The 21,995-nt window shown below is 47.8% G+C and overlaps 1 protein-coding gene across 1 annotated transcript in view; it reads left to right on the forward strand.

Moving 5' to 3' along the window:
- Positions 1–4,525: 4,525 nt before the first annotated feature.
- The window catches only part of ATOH8 (atonal bHLH transcription factor 8), a 31,836-nt gene continuing 14,366 nt past the window's right edge, over positions 4,526–21,995 (forward strand). Inside the window, exons 1-2 of the mRNA XM_081911896.1 lie at positions 4,526–5,280; positions 18,248–18,439. Coding sequence (XP_081768022.1) covers positions 4,762–5,280; positions 18,248–18,439 — 711 coding nt within the window. The 5' untranslated portion in view covers positions 4,526–4,761. The remainder of the gene's footprint in view (positions 5,281–18,247; positions 18,440–21,995) is intronic.

Consider the following 21,995-nt stretch of genomic DNA (forward strand, 5'->3'; position numbering starts at 1 on the left):
AATGTTTCTGAAAATTTTGTTCCTCCACTTTGGCATCATAGTTTCAAATACTGGAATATCCTGTTATATGGTTTGTGGTGCCCCAAAGCATATTTTGGGGCAGGCGCCCACAGTTACCTATTTTTTCTTTCTGCACGGTTTGTCTGCATAGCTGCCATCGGCTGTGCACTGGCATCCCATAGGCGAGGTATCTTCAACCTTTTCAGACCCAGGAAGCACTTTTAACCCAAACATTCATTTGGGCACCCAGATCTTCATCTTTCTCCTTATATTTGAATGGTGAGGGTGTTCCTGGTGCGATCCACTTTGGATCAGGCTGTGACCCACAGGTTGAAGACCAGTGTCATAGAAGACAACTGCCTATTTGTTTAGATGTATGATTTGTCCTGGTTCGAAGCACATTTTGGTTCGGGGCACCCCCCAGTAACTCCCCCCCTACATATATTGGCTATTGATTGTTGTGCGAAAACCTTGGCTGTGCCCTATGCTCACAGAAAGTTTTGGTCTAGGAGGGCTGCGTTGGCATCTTATAGAGGACATTCTTCCCTTTGTGCGTGTGATTTGTCCTGGCCTGAAACAAGGTTTGCTGTGGGCACCCTTAATGAATTATTGCTTTTAATGATATTATGGTGTCCTGTTGCATTTGTGATCATTTCAGAAGCGTGATCATTTTGACTGAGGAACTTGGTTGTGCTTTAAGGTGATGAGTTCCCCAATTGCAGGTATGTATGATATGGGATAGGGATGTGGGTGGCGCTCTGGGTTAAACCACAGAGCCTAGGGCTTGCCAATCAGAAGGTCGGCAGTTTGAATCCCCACGACAGGGTGAGCTCCCATTGCTCGGTCCCTGCTCCTGACCACCTAACAGTTTGAAAGCAAGTCAAAGTCAAGTAGATAAATAGGTACCACTCCAGCGGGAAGGTAAACGGCGTTTCCGTGTGCTGCTCTGGTTCGCCAGAAGCGATTTAGTCATGCTGGCCACATGGCCCAGAAGCTGTACACCGGCTCCCTCGGCCAATAAAGTGAGATGTGCACCGCAACCCCAGAGTCAGTCACAACTGGACCTAATGGTCAGGGGTCCCTTTACCTTTACCTTTATGATATGGGACAGCCCAATGTTTATTTAGGGGTTCAGGGATTTTCCTTTAGTGCTTCAAACTTTTGAGAGAACTGGGAAGTAGTAACCAACGTCAGTATTGTCCCCAGTGTGTTCTGCCAGATGCACATACAGCCCCCTCCCCTTTCAGACCTCCACCTCCCAGCCAGCACAGCAAGGGGGGGTGGAGGGGCAGGGGCACCCAGCCAGCCCCACACCTCCCACATGCTTCCAATGTTAAAAGGTAAATATAAAGAGGGCTTTTTGTGTCGCTCTGCAGCGAGCTTTGTGGGGCAAGGGAAGCAAACACCTCAAAAATGGTTCAGCCTTCTTTTATTCTCCTGATGTAGGCATTTTCATCTCCCTGGCATGTGGAGAATGAAGGAAAATATATTCTCTCCTGTTACAGATAGGTAGCCGTGTTGGTCTGCCATAGTCAAAACAAAAAAAATTCCTTCCAGTAGCACCTTAAAGACCAACTAAGTTAGTTCTTGGTATGAGCTTTCGTGTGCATGCACACTTCTTCAGATACACTGAAACAGAAGTTACCAGACCCTTCTATATAGTGAGAAGGTGGGGAGGGGTATTACTCAGAAGGGTGGTGGGAATGGGTGATTGGCAGATAGCTGTGATGAGCCTGTTGACGACTCTTAACGACTGCAATAGGTCTTACAGGAAAAAGCAAGGGGTGAGAAGGTGAAAAATGGCTTCGTCATGTATAATGAGATAAGAATCCAATGTCTTTGTTCAGACCAGGTCTCTCCATGGTTTTAAGTTTGGTGATAAGTTGCAATTCAGCAGCTTCTCTTTCCAGTCTATTTCTGAAATTCCTTTGTAGTAAAACAGCTACTTTGAGATCTTGTATAGAATGTCCTGGGAGATTGAAGTGTTCTCCTACTGGTTTATCTGACATCAGGAATCACAAGACAGAGAAACCAGTAGGAGAACACTAACTTAGTTGGTCTTTAAGGTGCTACTGGAAGGATTTTTTTTATATTCTCTCCTGTTACCCAAGATGGGAAACTTCACTTGACTAATGAATCTAGTCCAACCCCCTACAATACAGGATTTTCAGCTAAAGCATCCATGACAGATGGCCATCCAACCTCTGCTTAAAAACCTCCAATGAAGGAGTTTTGATTGCTTCATTACATGCTTATCCATTTGAATGTAAATAGAAGAGTAGGGAAGTAGACTTGGGTTTTTTTTAAGGTTCTCCACATCTCTGAAGAAATATTTGTGTGGGAGATTAGCCGCCAAACCCAACAAATGCATATTCTTGCTAATTAGCATGAGAAGGGGCTAAGTTCACAGAGCTGTATTACAGATAGGCAGAAATTCAGACCATAGAAATACAGTTGGTAGAGAGGGCTCTGTGTGATGTCATTTCCCTTCCTCTCTTGGAGAGGAAGCATATAGTACTTCCTGTTCCCCCTCTTCCTTTGACCAGTGAGATGCAGACATGCCTCTGCTTGTTTGCAGCTCAGGCTGATGTGTGATGCTGGTTATGCTGTAAATGTAAGTATTTTGCTTCCTTGGCTTTTACTGCTGCCATTGCTGCGAAGCAATGCAAGATTATAAGTAATTAAATTAGATTTTTAAACATACTTCTCAAGTTGTGGCCTGAGTCATTGTTAAGCGGGGTAAGAAAGGGAGAGCCAGCTTCCTTCATAGCTGGACTTGCTCAAAAATTAGGCAGTATAGCCTAATTCCTAGGCTTTTAATTTTGCAGAAAGGCTTTTGAAGCTCTCAACCCACACACGTGGACGTCTGGAAGGATCAATTGCAATTACAGTCATACCTTGGTTCTCAAACGCCTTGGTACTCATAGAACTTGGAACCCAAACACTGCAAACCCATAAGTAAGTGTTCTGGTTTGCAAACTTTTTTCAGAAGCGGAACATGCTCTGTTTTGAGTGTTCCGCTTCCGCTTTGAGTGCCACACTTCCACTTTGAGTGTTATGCTGACGTCTATCTGTCTTTGCTATTTATTTTGTGTTTTTGTGTCTCTTTTTGTGTGTGTGTGACTGTGTGGAACCCAGTTCAGCTACTGATTGTGTGACTGCAGTACATTTTTTGTGTTTTGTTTTTATTAGACATTTTTATTAGTTTTTACATACATTTTCCAAACAGAACAGAACATCTCCTCTCATCCTAGACAACATTTTGGCTATAGGCCTGAGACTTCCATCAACCACGTCTAATGATTTTCAAACCTCATGACTACAGTACATTTTTTATTGCTTTCATTTGACGGATCAAAGTTCTTCTTCGATAGTACAAATCATGTTAAATTGCTGTTTGAGGGGTTGTTTTTAAAAGTCCGGAACGGATTAATCCGTTTTGCATTCCTTTCTATGGGAAAGCGCGCCTCAGTTTTGGAACGCTTTGGTTTTGGGACGGATTAAGTTTGAGAACCAAGGTACGGCTGTCAACAGTGGCGTAGCGTGGGGGGTGCAGGGGGGGCCGGCCGCACCGGGCGCAACATCTGGGGGTTAGGGTTAGGGGGTGCAAATCCACGGGTTAGGGGGCGCAAATCCACGGGGTAGGGGGTGCAAATCCACGGGTTAGGGGGCGCAAATCCACGGGTTAGGGGGCGCAAATCCACGGGTTAGGGGGTGCAAATCCATGGGTTAGGGTGCGCAAATCCACGGGTTAGGGGGCGCAAATCCACGGGTTAGGGGGTGCAAATCCACGGGTTAGGGTGCGCAAATCCACGGGTTAGGGTGCGCAAATCCACGGGTTAGGGGGCGCAAATCCACGGGTTAGGGGGCGCAAATCCACGGGTTAGGGGGTGCAAATCCACGGGTTGGGGGTGCAAATCCACGGGTTAGGGTGCGCAAATCCACGGGTTAGGGTGCGCAAATCCACGGGTTAGGGGGTGCAAATCCACGGGTTGGGGGTGCAAATCCACGGGTTAGGGGGCGCAAATCCACGGGTTAGGATGCACAAATCCACAGGTTAGGGGGCGCAAATCCACGGGTTAGGGGGTGCAAATCCACGGGTTAGGGGGCGCAAATCCACGGGTTAGGGGGTGCAAATCCACGGGTTGGGGGGCGCAAATCCACGGGTTAGGGGGTGCAAATCCACGGGTTAGGGGGCGCAAATTACTTGCCTTGCCCCGGGTGCTGACAACCCACGCTACGCCACTGGCTGTCAAACACCCCCTCCCACCTCTTACAGCCCACCCCCCAGTTTGCAGCCCACCCTGGGCGACCCCGGCCATCTGCCATTCATTCTTATCAGCCCTTGGACCTTGAAAAAGGGAGATGATTCGGCGGCGGCGGGGCGGGAATCCCAGGGAGCGGCGGGGAGGCGCCTGCCTTTAATCGGCGCGCTGCAATAACATGAGCCCAAAGCGGGAGAGCGACGGGCAGCGCAGCTGTTCGGGCAGCGCTTCCTGCTCCTTCGGGCACCGGCAGGGCAGCGCGGGCGGGCGGGCGGGCGTCCTGCTGGCCCGAGGCCGCCGGCGAGCCGACTGCTCCCGCCCGAGGGGCTCCTGTGTCACCGGCGGCTAAGCAAACACAGATGGGTCTCTCCGCCGCGGCGCGCATTCCGCAGCGAGGCTGGCGGCGCGGCGGGGACTCCAGATGACGCGCTGATCCGGCTGGGGCTCGGGCACCGCAGCGTCGCCGGGCAGAGCGCGAGGCGAGGCGGCTCCCGCCATGAGGAACCTGCCGCTGGCCGGCGACGAGGAGCGCTGGGGGCGCCTCTGCGTCCAGAAGCTCCACAGGAAGAGGAGCAAAGAGCCCGCCAAGCAGCGCCTCAGCGCCGGACGGAGCTCCCGCGCGGCTCCGGACGGGGGCGGCGAGGCGAGCGCTGAGGCGAGGAAAGGCGCCTTCCCCGCGGGGCTGCTGGCGCCTCACGCGCGCCCGTCGAGGGAAGACGTCGAGGGGCCGCTCCGTCTGGGGGGCGGCGGCCAGCCTTTCGCCGACCCCGGCTTGCCGCCGACCCGGGTTATGGCGTGCCGGCCGCTCGAGAGCCCCTTCCCGCCCGTTTCGCGCGTCCCGATTTATGGCGGTGGCGGCGAGGCGTCGCTGTCGCCCGGGCGGCGGGCGGGCGAGGCGGCGGGAGCGTCCCCGGAGATCCGCGCCATCCAGCAGACGAGGCGGCTGCTGGCCAACGCCCGCGAGAGGACCCGCGTGCACACCATCAGCGCCGCCTTCGAGGCTCTGAGGAAACAGGTAAGCGGCAGGGACCCCCCCCCCCTCGGGTGCACGAGGCGAGACCCCAGGCTGAGAAGCAGCGGGCGCTCTGCGTATGCTCAGAGGAACGCTTGTCGTCTCTGTGCGCCTTTGAAGGGCAAAGCCCTAACCTTAAAACCAGGGTCCAGAGAGCCCTGAAATTGGAAGGGGGGAAAAACAAAAACGGGAAATCCCATACCACTAACTAAGATAGAGCGCTTTGGCGTGACAACCCTATGGAACTAAGTGCCTTGCTTATTTCAGCTTATTTTTCTTGGGGGTGGGTGCAGTGGCGTAGCGTGGGTTGTCAGCACCCGGGGCAAGGCAAGTAATTTGCACCCCCTAACCCGTGGATTTGCGCCCCCTAACCCGTGAATTTGCGCCCCCTAACCGGTGAATTTGCGCCCCCTAACCCGTGAATTTGACCCCCTAACCCATGGATTTGCGCCCCCTAACCCGTGGATTTGCGCCCCCTAACCCATGGATTTGCGCCCCCTAACCCGTGGATTTGCGCCCCCTAACCCGTGGATTTGCGCCCCCTAACCCATGGATTTGCGCCCCCTAACCCGTGGATTTGCGCCCCCTAACCCGTGGATTTGCGCCCCCTAACCCTAACCCCCAGATGTTGCGCCCGGTGTGGCCGGCCCCCCCTGCACCCCCCACGCTACGCCACTGGGGGGGTGTACACCTTGGGTCAGAGCTCTCTTCCCAAGCTCCTCCCTGCAGGATAGCGCCCAAATCCTGACCCCTCTGCTAGGGTCCTGGTAAACTCAGGTTGGACCCTACAGCACATAGGAGTCAGCTCCTAGGAGCTGAGGCCCTTCTGGTCCCCCCAATAAAATATTTGAGGGGGCCTCTCCCCCAAAACAGTTCATTCATATGGTGTCGATGCACCCCGTCATGTGATTATGTGGGGTAGGACTTACTTCCCCCTCCCAATATTTTATTCAACTTAGCACCCCTGTTACAGCAGTTGCCAAGCTGTGCTCAAATCAGTCCAACTTCCATAATTGGTTCTTTTTTTAAAGAGATGTAAGAGTGAAACGCAGAAGCAGATTACTCGTTGGTGACCTTTACAACACGCAACGTCGCCCAAGGGCCGTTCAACGTTTTGCTCACGAGATGTTGGTCTTAATTCTTAATCTGATTACTGTATTGGGTTGCAGGGAAGGGGCTGTTTTGCTTGGGTAGAAAGCTCCGAAAGAACGTTGGGTTCTCTCCTAGGATGCTTGAACAATGAATGGTATGTGGCTCTCGGCTTGACACTGTGATTTGCGTTGACCTGTAATTGCCTTCCCCCCCCCCCCATCCCATGCCAAAAAACTCAACTTGGATGAAGCATTGCTATTATCAAAAGTTCACACGGGTCTCATGCTAGGTGAAAATTATATTTTCCTGTTAATCAAATACACTTTCCTGTCAGTTGGCCAGCTCTGTGCTCATAACATGTTTTCCAAGGGTGTGTGTTTGTGTGTGTGTGTGAGAGAGGGGGGCAAGCTAGGAAATCCAAGTTGTATTTGTTAAAAATCCTGTCTCCCCCTTGGATTGTGTGTGTAGGTGTGTGTTTGGATTTGAGTTTGGATTTGATAACCCGCTTTATCACTACCCGAAGGAGTCTCAAAGCGGCTAACATTCTCCTTTCCCTTCCTCCCCCACAACAAACACTCTGTGTGGTGAGTGAGGCTGAGAGACTTCAGAGAAGTGTGACTGGCCCAAGGTCACCCAGCAACTGAATGTGGAGGAGCGGGGAAGCGAACCCGGTTCACCAGATTACGAGTCCACCGCTCTTAACCACTACACTACACTGGCTCCAACATGGTGCCCTCCAGGATATTATTGGCCTCATCCACTCCAGCCAATATGGCCAATGGTCAGGGATGATGGGAGATCATAGAATTGTAGAGTTAGAAGGGCCTCCAAGGGTCATCTAGTCCAACCCCCTGCAAAGCAGGAATCTTAGCCAAAGTATCCAAGACAGATGGCCATCTGACCTCTGCTTAAAAACCTCCAAGGAAGGAGAGACCACAACCTTCTCTTGGAGACCGTTTCACCTTGGAACAGGTCTTACTGTCAGAAAGTTCTTCCTGATGTTTCTTCAGAAACTCCCTTATTGTAACTTGAAGCCATCCTACCCTCCAGAGCAGGAGAAAACAAGCTTGTTCCCTCTGCTTGTCTCCCACACAATTTTAGGAAGTATTGTTTAGAACCAGGCTGTTCGACACCATCTCCTACCAGTCCTCGCAGACAATGGCCAAGGCTTAATATCAGTATCTGTATTGGTCATTAATTGCATTTTTGCGACTTGTGCCACGAAAACAGAGCTCGTGTGGACATTTAAAACCTGGTATTTTAGACTACAGCTCCTGTACTGTGCTAGAGTTGATGGGGAAGTTTAGTTCAAAACAGCCACATTCCCCGGGGCAGACGGGAGTTTTATTTATTTATGAAAATATTGATGTACCACCATGTGATAAGAAATATCGCAGTGGTGTACAATATAGAAACAAAACCAAACAATAGCATAATAATAAGATAGAAACACAAGTTAAAAGCAAAGAAAAAATAAATGTAAGACTGAACTGCATACATTGAATTTCAGCCAAATTCTCTGTTTATAAGAGCCTCTTGACACCAGAAAACAGATTTCCATTCCCTCTTGGATGGGATCCTCAAGTTAAAATGAAGATCCTAAATGAGAAAGAGATATCCAACACTTTGGATAGCATTTGAAGTGGTACTCACTGCCTGGTCAAAGACCACAAATGTCATGTCCAGTCACCACATTAAGTTATTAAAATCCAAAAATGACCAAAAGGAATGCTGTGATCCACATTTACTGCTATTCTGCCTTGGTCAGACCCGAGCTGGAGTCATGTGCACGGTTCTGGGCACCACAATCCAAGAAGGATATTCACAAGCTAGAGTGTGTGCAAAGATGATCAAGGGTGTGGAAACCAAGCCTTATGAGGAACAGTTGAAGGAGTTTGGTATGTTTAGCTTGATAAAGGGTTTTCCCAGTAGTGATGTATGGAAGTGAAAGCTGGACCATAAAGAAGGCTGATCACCGAAGAATGGATGCTTTTGAATTATGGTGCTGGAGGAGACTCTTGAGAGTCCCATGGATTGCAAGCAGATCAAACCTCTCCATTCTTAAGGAAATCAGCCCTGAGTGCTCACTGGAAGGACAGATCCTGAAGCTGAGGCTCCAATACTTTGGCCCCCTCATGAGAAGAGAAGACTCCCTGGAAAAGACCCTGATGTTGGGAAAGATGGAGGGCACAAGGAGAAGGGGACGACAGAGGACAAGATGGTTGGACAGTGTTCTCGAAGCTACCAGCATGAGTTTGACCAAACTGCGGGAGGCAGTGGAAGACAGGAGTGCCTGGCGTGCTCTGGTCCATGGGGTCACGAAGAGTTGGACACAACTAAACAACAACAACAAGCTTGATAAAGAGGAGACTAAAAGGAGATGTGAGAGCCATCTTCAAATATCTAAAGGGCTGCCAGATGGAAGATGGAGTAAGCTTGTTCCGTCTTGCTCTGAAGGGTAGAACCCAAGCCAGTGGATTCAAGTTACAAGAAAGGAGATTCGACTAAACATCAGAATGAACTTTCTGGCAGCAAGAGCTGTTCAACAGTGCAACGGACTCCCTCGGGAGGTGGTGGACTCTCCCTCCTTTGAGGTTTTTAAGCAGAGGTTGGATGGCCACATGTCATGGATGATTTAGTTGAGATTCCTGCATTGTAGGGGGTTGGACTTGATGACCCTCAGGGTTCCTTCCAATCAGTCCTGTGATTCTATTTTTCTGCTTCTCAGCAGATAGGTAAAAGCATAACTGCTGAGGATGAGGAACATTTGTATTGACTTTTTCTGTCAATATACTTTAGCTGTTGCCTAACACTGACTGCAAGAATGACAATTCATGTGCCATTGAAAAGCAGGATCTCTGATGGGACATTGTATTATGCTTGCTAATAATAATAATCATAATCATAATAATTTATTTATACCCCGCCCATCTGGCTGAGTTTCCCTAGCCACTCTGGGCGGCTTCCAATCAAGTGTTAAAAACAATACAGCATTAAATAGTATGCTTCCCTAAACCTCCCTAAACAGGGCTGCCTTCTGATGTCTTTTAAAGATAGGATAGCTGCTTATTTCCTTCACATCTGAAGGGAGTGTGGGCGCCACTACTGAGAAGGCCCTCTGCCTGGTTCCCTGTAACCTCACTTCTCGCAATGAGGGAACCGCCAGAAGGCCCTTGGAGCTGGATCTCAGTGTCTGGGCTGAACGATGGGGGTGGAGACGTTCCTGTGGGCATCAATGAACACTCATTGAACAATTGAACACTCAAATGACTTCTCTTGCTATCTCATCACCTGTAGGAGGAAGTGGCTTGATAAATTGCCTTCAGCACTGGGACTTTCGGAGCACCTGATTCTGAAGCATTTTTGAAGCTCTGAAATTATGATCCTGTACCTTGGTGGAGATTTCTGGGATTAAGCTCCATTCAAGGCAAGGATGGGGAACCTGTGGCCTCCTGGTGTCATTGGACTACAGTATCCATCATCCTTGGTCACACAGGCTGGGGTTGATGGGAATTGGATGTCCAATGCCTGGAGAGCTGCAGGTTTTTCACCCTCGATGTAAACCATATTTGAGCTTCCAAAGAAAGACCCAGCCACAAGCCTAAACAAGAAATAAATCCCAAGGCGAAATAGGAAATTTGTTCCTATTTAAGACACAATATCACATAGTAAACTTTTCTGAATGAACACTGTCTGAGAGAGTAGCGTGAATCCAGCTCATAAAGGTCACCAAGCTGTCCTGAAGTTTAACCTGCTGGTCTTAGACCCATACTCTTGAAAAAGGTATACCTGCTTCCTGTGAACCTCAAAAAGACTTAAGTTCCTCCTCCCTATCTCTCTCCCTGTCTCCCTCCCTTCTTATTTTAAATTGTCTGAAAGCAGTGAGCCTTTGTGGGGTGGGGGGCAGGGAATTGCTGTTTAGTGGGGGTTTTTTGCAAAGTCTTTTGCAAACTTTGGTCATATGTTATGCTTGGCTCTGTGCGAAGTGTGGATACAAATATATATGTGGATATATTGGAAGGAAGTGTAAGGAAAGAAGAGCCAAGAACATTATCATTCTGTCTGTAGTCAGTACCTATACTGTGGTGTACAGGCTTTGGCAAAGACAAACTTCAGCAGTGAAGAACAGCAAATTCTTCCAGGGAAAGAACCCCGCTGCAACTGAATGTTGCAAATTTCCCTAGTATATCAGTAGATGAATGCTCATTCAGACAGCAGGCTTGCCTGTTCCCTCTACTTTATCTGCTTTTATCTGCTTGGACATGGTACATGCACAATCGTTTTGCTAAGAAGACTGATTGGTTGTCATGAAGATGATTACTGCTTGAATGCTTCTCCCTAAGTCAGTGGTTGAGGGACATGGGTGGCACTGTGGTCTAAACCACAGAGCCTAGGGCTTGCCGGTCAGAAGCTTGGCGGTTCGAATCCCCACGACAGGGTGAGCTCCTGTTGCTTGGTCTCTTCTGCTGCCAATCTAGCAGTTTGAAAGCACATCAAAGTGCAAGTAGATAAATAGGTACCACTCTGGCAGGAAGGTAAACGGCGTTTCCGTGCACTGCTCTGGTTCGCCAGAAGCAGCTTAGTCATGCTGGCCACATGACCCGGAAACTGTACTCCGGCCCCCTCGGCCAATAAAGCGAGATGAGTGCCGCAACCCCAGAGTCATCTGCGACTGGACCTAATGGTCAGGGGTCCCTTTACCTTTTATAGAATGAACATTCTGGAAATAGTTGCAGATGTGCCCCAGCAGTTTGGCAGTACCGTTGGCACTAGCTTTTTACTGCCAACCACAGCCGACTTCTCTTTATTCAGACTGAAGCATTCTGAAAAGCTGCAAAAACTGCATGGCAAAAACTGACTTAGCAACACTATGCTATGGTGGTTTCAGTCGTTACTTGAAATTGGTTCTACAAGATTGACATGGACTGTTGGTCTGGGGACTTTTAAATTAAAGATGAGGAACCTTTGTGGCCCAGCAGGCCAAATCTTTGTCATCCCCTGTGGACTAATTCTGACAACTTTGCATTATCAGCTATCACAATGACATCAGGTGATGATTGGCACGTGGGTGAACGTGCCCATCTGGTAAAGTTGGCCAGCACGGGTGGGCTAGATAGTAACCAAGCAGGATAGACCCCCCCACACACACACACATCAGTTGATGCTCAATGCTGGGATGACTGGAAAGCCTACCCCCACAACAAGGAGGTTCTGTGCTTCGTGTGAATGGGAAATGAGGGGCAAGTGAGTGCAGCCCCACACTTGCTCTCACACAACTGTTTTTTTGTGTGACAGGAGAATCACTGAAGGAGGTTAGTTGTGGGAAGGAGCCGATGTTGCCTTTGAAGGCGGTCCCTGTCCAACAAGGAGACATATTGGGGAAGATCTGACTTGGCTACAGCTATACAGACCCCATAACATCTAAGAAGAGCCATCATTTAGTTCTATTTTGCAAAGGTTGAAACACATCTTACTTGTTGTTGTGTAATATGGCAGATGTTCACCTTTAGCCACATCAGAATTAAGGTTTTGTTGCATAAACAGAAAAAGCAGTTAAACAACCTAATATAGTAAGTAGAATGGCTGCTTTATCTCAGTTTAGTAACATTTCAATGTTTTAATCACATCAAGGACTTTATAAACAACCCTGTGTATAAACCTTGTGAAAAACCAAGAACAATGAGCTGAATAGGAATCTTGGCTTGTTACAACAGTAATTAATACCCTACTGACTTAAGTACAGCTTTTGATGTGCTAAATGGTTTGTGGTCTAGCTATTTTCTTGGAAGTATTTACATGTGCATGGATGTTGCTTTGCTGTATTCATAACTGAGCACAAATTACCTGTCCTTTCTACTACTGTGTCCAGGGCAGCTGTTTACCAGCTCCATCTGGTACATAGGCTGAGACCCTATCTGCCTGCGGACTGTCTCGCCAGAGTGGTGCATGCTCTGGTTATCTCCCGCTTGGACTACTGCAATGCACTCTACGTGGGGCTACCTTTGAAGGTGACTCGGAAACTACAACTAATCCAGAATGCGGCAGCTAGACTGGTGACTGGGAGCGGCCGCCGAGACCATATAACACCGGTCTTGAAAGACCTACATTGGCTCCCAGTATGTTTCCGAGCACAATTCAAAGTGTTGATGTTGACCTTTAAAGCCCTAAACGGCCTCGGTCCAGTATACCTGAAGGAGCGTCTCTACCCCCATCATTCTGCCCGGACGCTGAGGTCCAGCGCCGAGGGCCTTCTGGCGGTTCCCTCATTGCGAGAAGCAAAGCTACAGGGAACCAGGCAGAGGGCCTTCTCGGTAGTGGCGCCCACCCTGTGGAACGCCCTTCCAGCAGATGTCAAAGCGATAAACAACTACCTGACATTCAGAAGACATCTTAAGGCAGCCCTGTTCAGGGAAGTTTTTAACGTGTGCTATTTTACTGTATTTTTGGTTTTTATGGAAGCCGCCCAGAGTGGCTGGGGAGGCCCAGCCAGATGGGCGGGGTATAAATAATAAATTATTATTATTATTATTATTATTATTATTATTATTACTGTTTCTGTAGCTTCAAATCTTGCATATTCTTTCAACAGTTTAATATACCTCTTACCTATTTTGACTCTGCAGAGTCAACTCTGAAGTTGCTAGAAGATTGCCTTCCAAATGTTGTTGAGCAGCAGATCCCATGGGACCTTGCCAGCTTGGCCAGTGTTTGGGAATAATGGGAGTTGTGGTCAGACAACATCCTGAGAGCCACAAGTTCCCTGCTCTGCATAAGAGAGGCTCTCCAGAAAGAGCAGAAGCTCAGCATGGGATTTTGATGTTGTGACTGATTTTTTTTTTCTGTGACAACTTGTTGTTGTTGTTTAGTCGTGTCCGACTCTTTGTGACCCCATGGACAAGAGCACGCCAGGCCCTCCTGTCTTCCACTGCCTCCCACAGTTTGGTCAAACTCATGCTGGTAGCTTCGAGAACACTATCCAACCATCTCGTCCTCTGTCGTCCCTTTCTCCTTGTGCCCTCCATCTTTCCCAACATCAGGGTCTTTTCCAGGGAGTCTTCTCTTCTCATGAGGTGGCCAAAGTATTGGAGCCTCAGCTTCAGGATCTGTCCTTCCAGTGAGCACTCAGGGCTGATTTCCTTAAGAATGGATAGGTTGGATCTTCTTGCAGTCCATGGGACTCTCAAGAGTCTCCTCCAGCACCATAATTCGAAAGCATCAATTCTTTGGCGACCAGCCTTCTTTATGGTCCAGCTCTCACTTCCATACATCTCTACTGGGAAAACCATGGCTTTTACTATGCGGACCTTTGTCGGCAAGGTGATGTCTCTGCTTTTTAAGATGCTGTCTAGGTTTGTCATTGCTTTTCTCCCAAGAAGCAGGCGTCTTTTAATTCCGTGGCTGCTGTCACCATCTGCAGTGATCATGGAGCCCAAGAAAGTAAAATCTCTCACTGCCTCCATTTCTTCCCCTTCTACTTTCCAGGAGGTGATGGGACCAGTGGCCATGATCTTACTTACCAATTAAAGCAGATTATGATAAAATTGCCACAAAACTCTAGCCCTGTCTCCTTGTCCATGCCTGTCAAGTGATTTTCTACATCCCCTGTAGCAGAAGGAATATTCCATACAGTTTGATAAACTGTTGATGTTGCTGGCTGGAAGGGAGATACTAACCAAATTTACGCATCATGGAAAGTCATAAACAAGGGATGGAGAAGCTTCTTCAGTCTGGGGAGGTCACATTCCCTTCTGTGCAATCTTCGCAGGCCATGGGACAGCGGTGGACGGAGTCACCAAGCGCACATTTTACTTTCGTACAATGGGCAAGTCTCCACATCCGCTGACACTCCCCTCTCTATCTCCCATCTAGAGAAGCAAGAGCATTATCAGAGTTCAGGAGCAGGGTGAGTGAGAAGCAGGGCCGGTGAGAAGTGTGGTGTGGGAAGAGTTCCAAGTGCCATAGAAAGATAAACTGGGGGGAGGCAGTTTTGGCCCCTGGATTTGAGGTTCTCCATCCCTCCCAGTAGTGATGTGTGGAAGTGAGAGCTGGACCATCAAGAAGGCTGATCGCCGAAGAATTGATGCTTTTGAATTATGGTGCTGGAGGAGACTCTTGAGAGTCCCATGGACTGCAAGAAGATCCAACCTCTCCATTCTGAAGGAAATCAGCCCTGAGTGCTCACTGGAAGGACAGATCGTGAAGCTGAGGCTCCAATACTTTGGCCACCTCATGAGAAGAGGAGACTCCCTGGGAAAGACCCTGATGTTGGGAAAGATGGAGGGCACAAGGAGAAAGGGACGACAGAGGACGAGATGGTTGGGCAGTGTTCTCGAAGCTACCAGCATGAGTTTGACCAAACTGCGGGAGGCAGTGGAAGACAGGAGTGCCTGGTGTGCTCTGGTCCATGGGGTAATGAAGAGTCGGACACGACGAAACGACTAAAGAACAACAACATCCCTGCCAAAAACCATGGCTTACTGTGAACATGGCTTACAGTGCGCGACTGCATGCTGCTGAACTCCTCATGTTTTGCTTTGCACTTCAAGCCAGGAGCAACAAACCATAAGTCTAAGCTTGGCATCATATGCAAACAAATCTTCATGGTTTGTTTCTCTCCAGATAAACCAAGATTTGTGTTGGAAGCTAAGATTTGTTTTGGAAGACTTCATTTGCAGAACAACAACATTATTTGTTTTGAGCACATTGCTGCATGCTTCCCCCCCCCCACCCCTTTGAGTATTTTCAGCATACCTACTTTGTGGGTTCCTTCAAATTTTTAGATATGGTGAATTTCCTGCACAGATAACATGTCTATGTAGGGGGGGGGGGGAATGCAAACCATGTGTTTCAAATCTTCTGTAAGAAACTCATGTAGAGTAAGCTTCAAAGACTTGATTTAATTCATCTCCAAAGGAGGAAATTCGGAGAGCTGAACTAGATGTTACATATTCAGATATGTAACTCTCCCTGAAAAAGCTTCCCCACCCACCCAAAAAAAAAATCAGTAGCAGACCAGTATGGAACAGAGAAGCTTTGGCAGCAGGGAATGCTTAATTCTTCCCCTGTGGTCACTTTCCCACTTGATATACCATTGTCCAACCTACGTCTTCCCCACAGGGTTCCAGATGTATGTCTGCTCTCCCATTCATTCATCTGGGCCCCTGGAGGGGGAAATTACTTTCAAAGGAAACCTGCAGTAAAAAAACTAACACCCACCAGGTAGGAACAGGTTAAGTATCTCTTCACTGCTCTGAATTACTCCCTCCCAGTATAAAGAAAAACTCACAAGAAAAAGTAATAATAATTACTTTTTATGCTAGAGGAGCAGAACCAAGTTACCTGTGACACAGTCGGTCAGTTAGTTAAGTATTTTTTATTTATTTACTTGATGTGGGGGGACAGCTGCTCTCTCTCTCCCCCCCCCCCCGTTACGCCCATGTACCAGTTTCCCTCCTCCCTGGTCCTTTTACATTCACTTCTTCCTCCTGTAGCATCTTTCATATTCATTCCCAGTTTATGAATTCATTTGTTGTTAATAAATACTAACCTTGGATCTCACTTTCTAATCTCCTTCAACACCTCCTTTGGTCCTCCTGTCGGTGGGATGCTAGCATCTAAAATGCACATGTGAAGCATTCATTGCAAGAGCTGTCGAACTCTGTGATGTCTTGCGCTCTGTGGCAGCTATGGCAATTGGTACAGTTGTGCCAGTTAACAGTAAGAGCAGCAGGCATGTTATGTTGTGCCACTGTCTGCCTCAGAGTACCAGCCAGTCTGTAAATGCCAGTCTTGGCGCTGTGGGTAAAACCTCAGTGCCTAGGACTTGCTGATCGTAAGGTCGGTGGTTCGAATCCCCACGGCGGGGTGAGCTCCTGTCTTTCGGTCCCAGCTCCTGCCCACCTAGCAGTTTGAAAGCACCCCTAAGTGCAAGTAGATAAATAGGTACCGCTTTATAGCGGGAAGGTAAATGGCATTTCCGTGTGCTGCGCTGGTGCTGGCTCGCCAGCTGCAGCTTTGTCACGCTGGCCACGTGACCCAGAAGTGTCTTCGGACAGCGCCGGCTCCCGGCCTCTTGAGCGAGATGAGCGCGCAACCCTAGAGTCGGACACGACTGGCCCGTACGGGCAGGGGTACCTTTACCTTTACCTTTTTACCTGCATATTTTTAATCTGCAACTGCAAGTACACTAAGTAAAGGTTATTTGTTCTTTAAACTTTAAAAGAGACTGTCTTGCATGGTTTTTATAGGAGGAGAAAAGAGAACTAATTGAAGGGTCAAAGGACCCAGGGCTGTCTTCCTCTGCAAATGGGAACTAGAGTCTGATTCCCACACTTTCTCCCCCTCTGAACATCTTTCCCCAAGACACCTTTACTCAGCATGCAAGTAGTTACTCGTGTTGACACTGGACATGTTTAGGAGTTTGGGCAGGCAAGTGAGGAGGCTCTGGGCAGGCTTTGGCACTGAGGCCCACTGCCCACTGTTTGAGAAACACAAATGTACACAGCAATCCTCCAAGTAGCAGTTAATCTGTGGTAGTCCCTGTTGTTAAGGGTGCAACTGTGTACTTTCAAGATTTTCCCTTTTATGTACAGAGCTCTAGCATCCAAAGGTGGTCATTTGTATCAGTCCATCATTAAAGGCCAATGGAGATTTGGAATTCCTTCAGAACAAGCTGGAGGGAATACAAGGCCAAGCTCAGGACAGTTATGAGGGTCAGGCAGGCAAGCCTTGATGAACTCTGAAGAGGCACGAAGAAGCCTGGAGAGGAAGAGTCGGAAGCAGCAAAGGCTGGCAGCTCATGAAGACTGAGTAGCCAACCTGAAAGCTGCGAATGCTTGCGGGAGAGGACTCCAGTAGCAGTCTTTGGTAGAGCCGAGGCCACAGTGACAGTGGAGTGGAGGAAACAAGTCACAGTCTAGACTTCTGGTGAAGACCCCAGAAACCCTGAACAATGGAACAAGGGACTCCACCTGAACACACCTGTGAGCTAGCTATGGTGGCGTTAGGAAATGAAATTGGCTATGGTCAGGGAAAGGAACTAGAGTAGCCACTTAAGACACCTTCAAGCAGCAGTAACACCACCAACGTTTATGTGAAATCTACTTAAGAAACCTAAAGCATCATCTTGTATAGCCCAGCTATTATGCAGCTGCAAATGATCATATTATTGTGTTAATGTGCATAGAGACAGACAACAGGTCTGGGGAGAGCTGAAAGTTGTCTGAGAGATTTTGCTTTTCACTTTATTTCTTTTGCCCTGTTGCCTCCCTCGGTCAGTTATGCAGACTTCTGAAAGAAGTGCTTGAGAACTGCTGTGGCTGTTGTTTTTGATCACGCAGTGGCATCAACACATTTAGGTTGATCTCGTGGCTTCACCATGGTAGCATCTGTAGCAGTTGGCAGATGTCTGCAGCTGCAAGCCTGGAATGATGTAGGTCAATCAATGGTTTCCACAGCAGTCCCATCTGAGTTTTATGCATGGACAATAGCTTGAGTTCCATACATTCAGTAGAATATGCAACATCTGACTATTTATTTATACATGTAATGTTTGTCCTATATAACAAGTGGTAGTTGTTCTCCAGGAAAATAGCAAGAACAGGATTGTTACCCCTTTGCAAATAAAAGGAGCAAGAAATGTGATTATTATTTATTCATTTATTTATTTACCAACAGCTGCATGTTGTATAACACAGAGGTTCGACATCTGAGGTTTTATTATTGCTATCTATGGTAATGTTACAGTTTCACATCTGCAGTTGTTGCATGCCCATCGATATTTTGCAAGATGAAACAGGAGCAAACAGGTGTACCTGGTAGCCTTTCAAGTGTTGAGTTTTGATGATCCGCCCTAATTTGCTCTTCTTGGTCTTTCTAGGTTCCCTGCTATTCCTATGGACAGAAGCTATCCAAACTGGCCATATTGAGGATAGCATGTAACTATATACTCTCCTTGGCTAGACTAGCCAACCTGGATTACAGTGCCGACCACAGTAACATGAGCTTCTCGGAATGTGTGGAGCAGTGCACTAGGACCTTGCAAGCGGAAGGGAGGTCTAAAAAAAGGAAGGTATGTTTCGGGAGGATAAAATGACAGCCGGTTATAAATGGATGTGTCGCCTCTTTAGTCTTACCAACATTTGCTGGTTCTTTTTGCTGTTGGTTGTCTACGCTTATGCCTTTCTCCAATCTTCTGCATCCTTTCAGCTTTTTATTTACGTTCTAATGGAAGTTTATCTACATGCTTCACTTGCATTCCTTTCTATCTTCGAATACACAAGTAATATTGATGAAGCTATGCTGCTGTATTCCCTGAAAACAGCCATCTCTAGGACACTATTTGCAAACCATAAAAACACAGTTATTCAACTATCTTTTTCAGTGTTGTTTAATGTAATCTTTGAGGAGGGGAGCATAAGGCAACAAGACAAGGTAATTAATCTCTCTCTGAACCAACTCTCACCGCCAGTGGTAGAAATGCAGTTTTTAACACCACCCTATTCCCCTTACTGAGACTTGAACACCTGATTGGCTTGAGAGTATCGCAACTTTGCGTATTTGCCAGGGCTTCAAACCACACACAAACACACACCCCAGGTTGGGCCGCTGTTCTCACTTCCCTGGCACCTGAGAAGGTTGGAGGCAGTGAGAAAGAATTGTGGGTTCTGCCTCTGGAGGATTTAGGAGGCCCCCACTGTGGCCTTGCCTTCCTATCTTCAGAATGACTGGGTAACTTCTTTCTGATGGAATAGCAGCAAACAGAGGGCAATTAGTGTAATTTAGGGTGTGAGATAATGAATACTCAGGGCTTGAAAGGGAAAGCTAAAGTTTTATGGTGAGTGAAGCAGCACTACTTGTAGGGCACTAATAAAGGAACAAATGCTTTTAAACATGGAGTGAGTGCTCTGGTGTCTCCACTTAGAAATATCAACACCTTCACCCCCATGAACAGAGAGTGTGCTTCCATGCAGGAGGCCATGAGAATGACTTCCAAACCAAGGATGCTCCCAGGGGTCATCAAAATGTTGTCTTTCTGTGTTTCCCAGCTTTTATCAGACTACAGAAAATCCATTTAATGTGCCAAAAAAAATAATCAGAATTAGCAGGTTGCAATCTTGAATTAGCATTTCCCCCTTCTGACAAGAAGGCTTCCCACTGGCTTTCCCCACACTTTTGTCTATCATCCTGGAGCTACCCTATGCTTGTCTTTTTGTGCACCCATATGATTTATATGGGGATGCGGGTGGCACTGTGGTCTAAAGCACGGAGCCTAGGGCTTGCAGATCAGAAGGTTGGTGGTTCGAATCCCCACGACAGGGTGAGCTCCCGTTGCTCGGTCTCTGCTCCTGCCAACCTAGCAGTTCAAAAGCACTTCAAAGTGCAAGTAGATAAATAGGTACCACTCTGGCGGGAAGGTAAACAGCGTTACTTGTGCTGCTCTGGTTTCACCAGAAGTGGCTTAGTCATGCTGGCCACATGACTCGGAAGCTGTCAGTGGACAAACGCCGGCTCCCTCGGCCAGTAAAGCGAGATAAGCATCGCAATCCCAGAGTCGTCCATGACTGGACCTAACGGTCGGGGTCCCTTTACCTTTACCTATGATTTATAGGACTCTCACAGGGATCTAAAAACACACAAGGGCAAGTTATGCGTGAACTAGGTTTCCCAGACATAGGGCACAGTTCTGTAATAGCATGCTGGGAAGTATCAAGCAATCATCTGGAGGCTTTTAGAAATATTGATATCCTGCCTTTAATACCAGGAGCTTAAGGCTGCATCCTTATTCCATTTTCATTCTCGGAACAACCCCCTGAGACAGATAATGCTGACAGGAATGACTGGCCCAGAATTACCCAGTGAGTTTCATTGGTGAAAGGGGATTTGAATGGAGATCTCTCCTCTCTTAGCCTGACACTAGGCTAACTACCACACAACATTGCCATGTGAACAGACACTTAAAAGAGAGGTGCAAATGCCAATATTAAAGAAAAACAAGAAACCTTTCATGCACTGCATTCGTTTAGGTTAACTTAAAACCCTTAGCCAATTAGTTGAAATCTTCATCAAACTGTGCTAAGGAGGAAACCAATTCTTCCGCCAGTTTTCCGCCCAGAAAGTGACATGGATAAATTAGAGGAGAGATTGATTCCTATGCTCAGGGTTTTATGACAAAAAGAGATCTGTAAACTACGAGTGAACTTCCTGTCTGCATTTCAGACTCTGTTGCATGCAGGGTAATAAATCAGTTGGGTTTTAATGGACAAATGGATAGCTAAGCTTGAGGGATACTTCTTGACTCTTAAGAGTTACCTGCTCCGCAGAACAATGTGATTTCTGTTTATCCTAGCAATCATTTCATCAAAATGTAGTTTATAAATAGACACAGCAATACGACCCCATTCTTCTCCATCAGAGACTTACTGGTAGATCAGCATGGCTAAATCAGAGGATTGTGGAGAGAATGTAAATCAGGATCAGGGCCAGAAACTTTGTTCTGTACATTTGCAGCCGTAGTCAAGCACATGGATCCCTGGCGGATGGGTTCACCTCTGTGACGTCACAAAGTTGCCACAAAGCAATTTGTTAGCTTTGAAAAATTGGCAAAAGAAAAGAAGAGAAGAGAAGAAAAAGGCTTTCAGGGGTGCCCAAACTTCTTTCAAAGAGGGCCAGATTTGATGAACTCAACATGCATAAGGGCCGACCAAAGTTGTTGATATTTTTTTAGGATTGAAGTTGCTGAGCTTTTTTAAGGATTTTATCCCGGGACATATACTGCCACAGGGGCCGGATTAAATTGACCGACAGGCCAGATTAGGCCCTCAAAACGGACTTTGGACATGCCTGGCTGAATTGAATAAATGTACATATGGGGTAAGCCAATAGCAGAATCAGCATTGATTTGCAGGCAGGTGCAACAGCCGTTTTTCACAGCGAGGTTAGGTCAAAAAATGAATTTACCCCATAAATTGAGGGGAAGGGGCTTGGATCAGGAGAGCAAGCTGGATACTTCTCTCCCTGATGGGTCAAGTTTGACAGGTGAATTTTAAACTGTATGGATGAAACTTGATGTCAGGTTTAAAATTAAAGCGGGCAGGTTGAAGCACGCTGTGGAAGGAGCCTAGGGATGGGTGTGTGCCCCCCCCGCCCCGGGTGTCATCCCTGAGGGGGTGACAAAATGGCACACCGTGGGGGGCAGCATTTACCACGGGGCCTAGCCTGCAGGCCACGCGTCTCTCCTGGGAGTGGCGCGGTGGCTCGCGGCCCCGTGCTGCCAGAAACAGCAGCGTGGGGTTTACGTCATCCAGGCAGACTCCATGCACAGATTGCCATGGTGCCCCCATAGGCGGATCACCCCGCCCACACCGCTCCGGGTGCCAGAATAGCTAGCTACGTCCCTGCACTGTGGATGACCTTTTCAAACCCTAATTTCAAAGTGCCGGGTGCAGCTCTCTGCAGAGGTTTTGAACAGGCTTTGCAGATGCCACCAATCGGCTGATCAGCAGTGCTTGCAAATCCCTTTTGTCACCCAGCTACATCTTTGCGTGGACCATTAGATACAATGCATTTTTCAAAAGTAAAGGGTGGCCTGGGAAGGGCTGTAGCTCAGTGCCAGAGTGCATGCTTTG

The sequence above is a fragment of the Podarcis melisellensis genome (assembly GCF_964234715.1).
Source record: "Podarcis melisellensis genome assembly, chromosome: 5".
Taxonomy (NCBI): Eukaryota; Metazoa; Chordata; class Lepidosauria; order Squamata; family Lacertidae; genus Podarcis; species Podarcis melisellensis.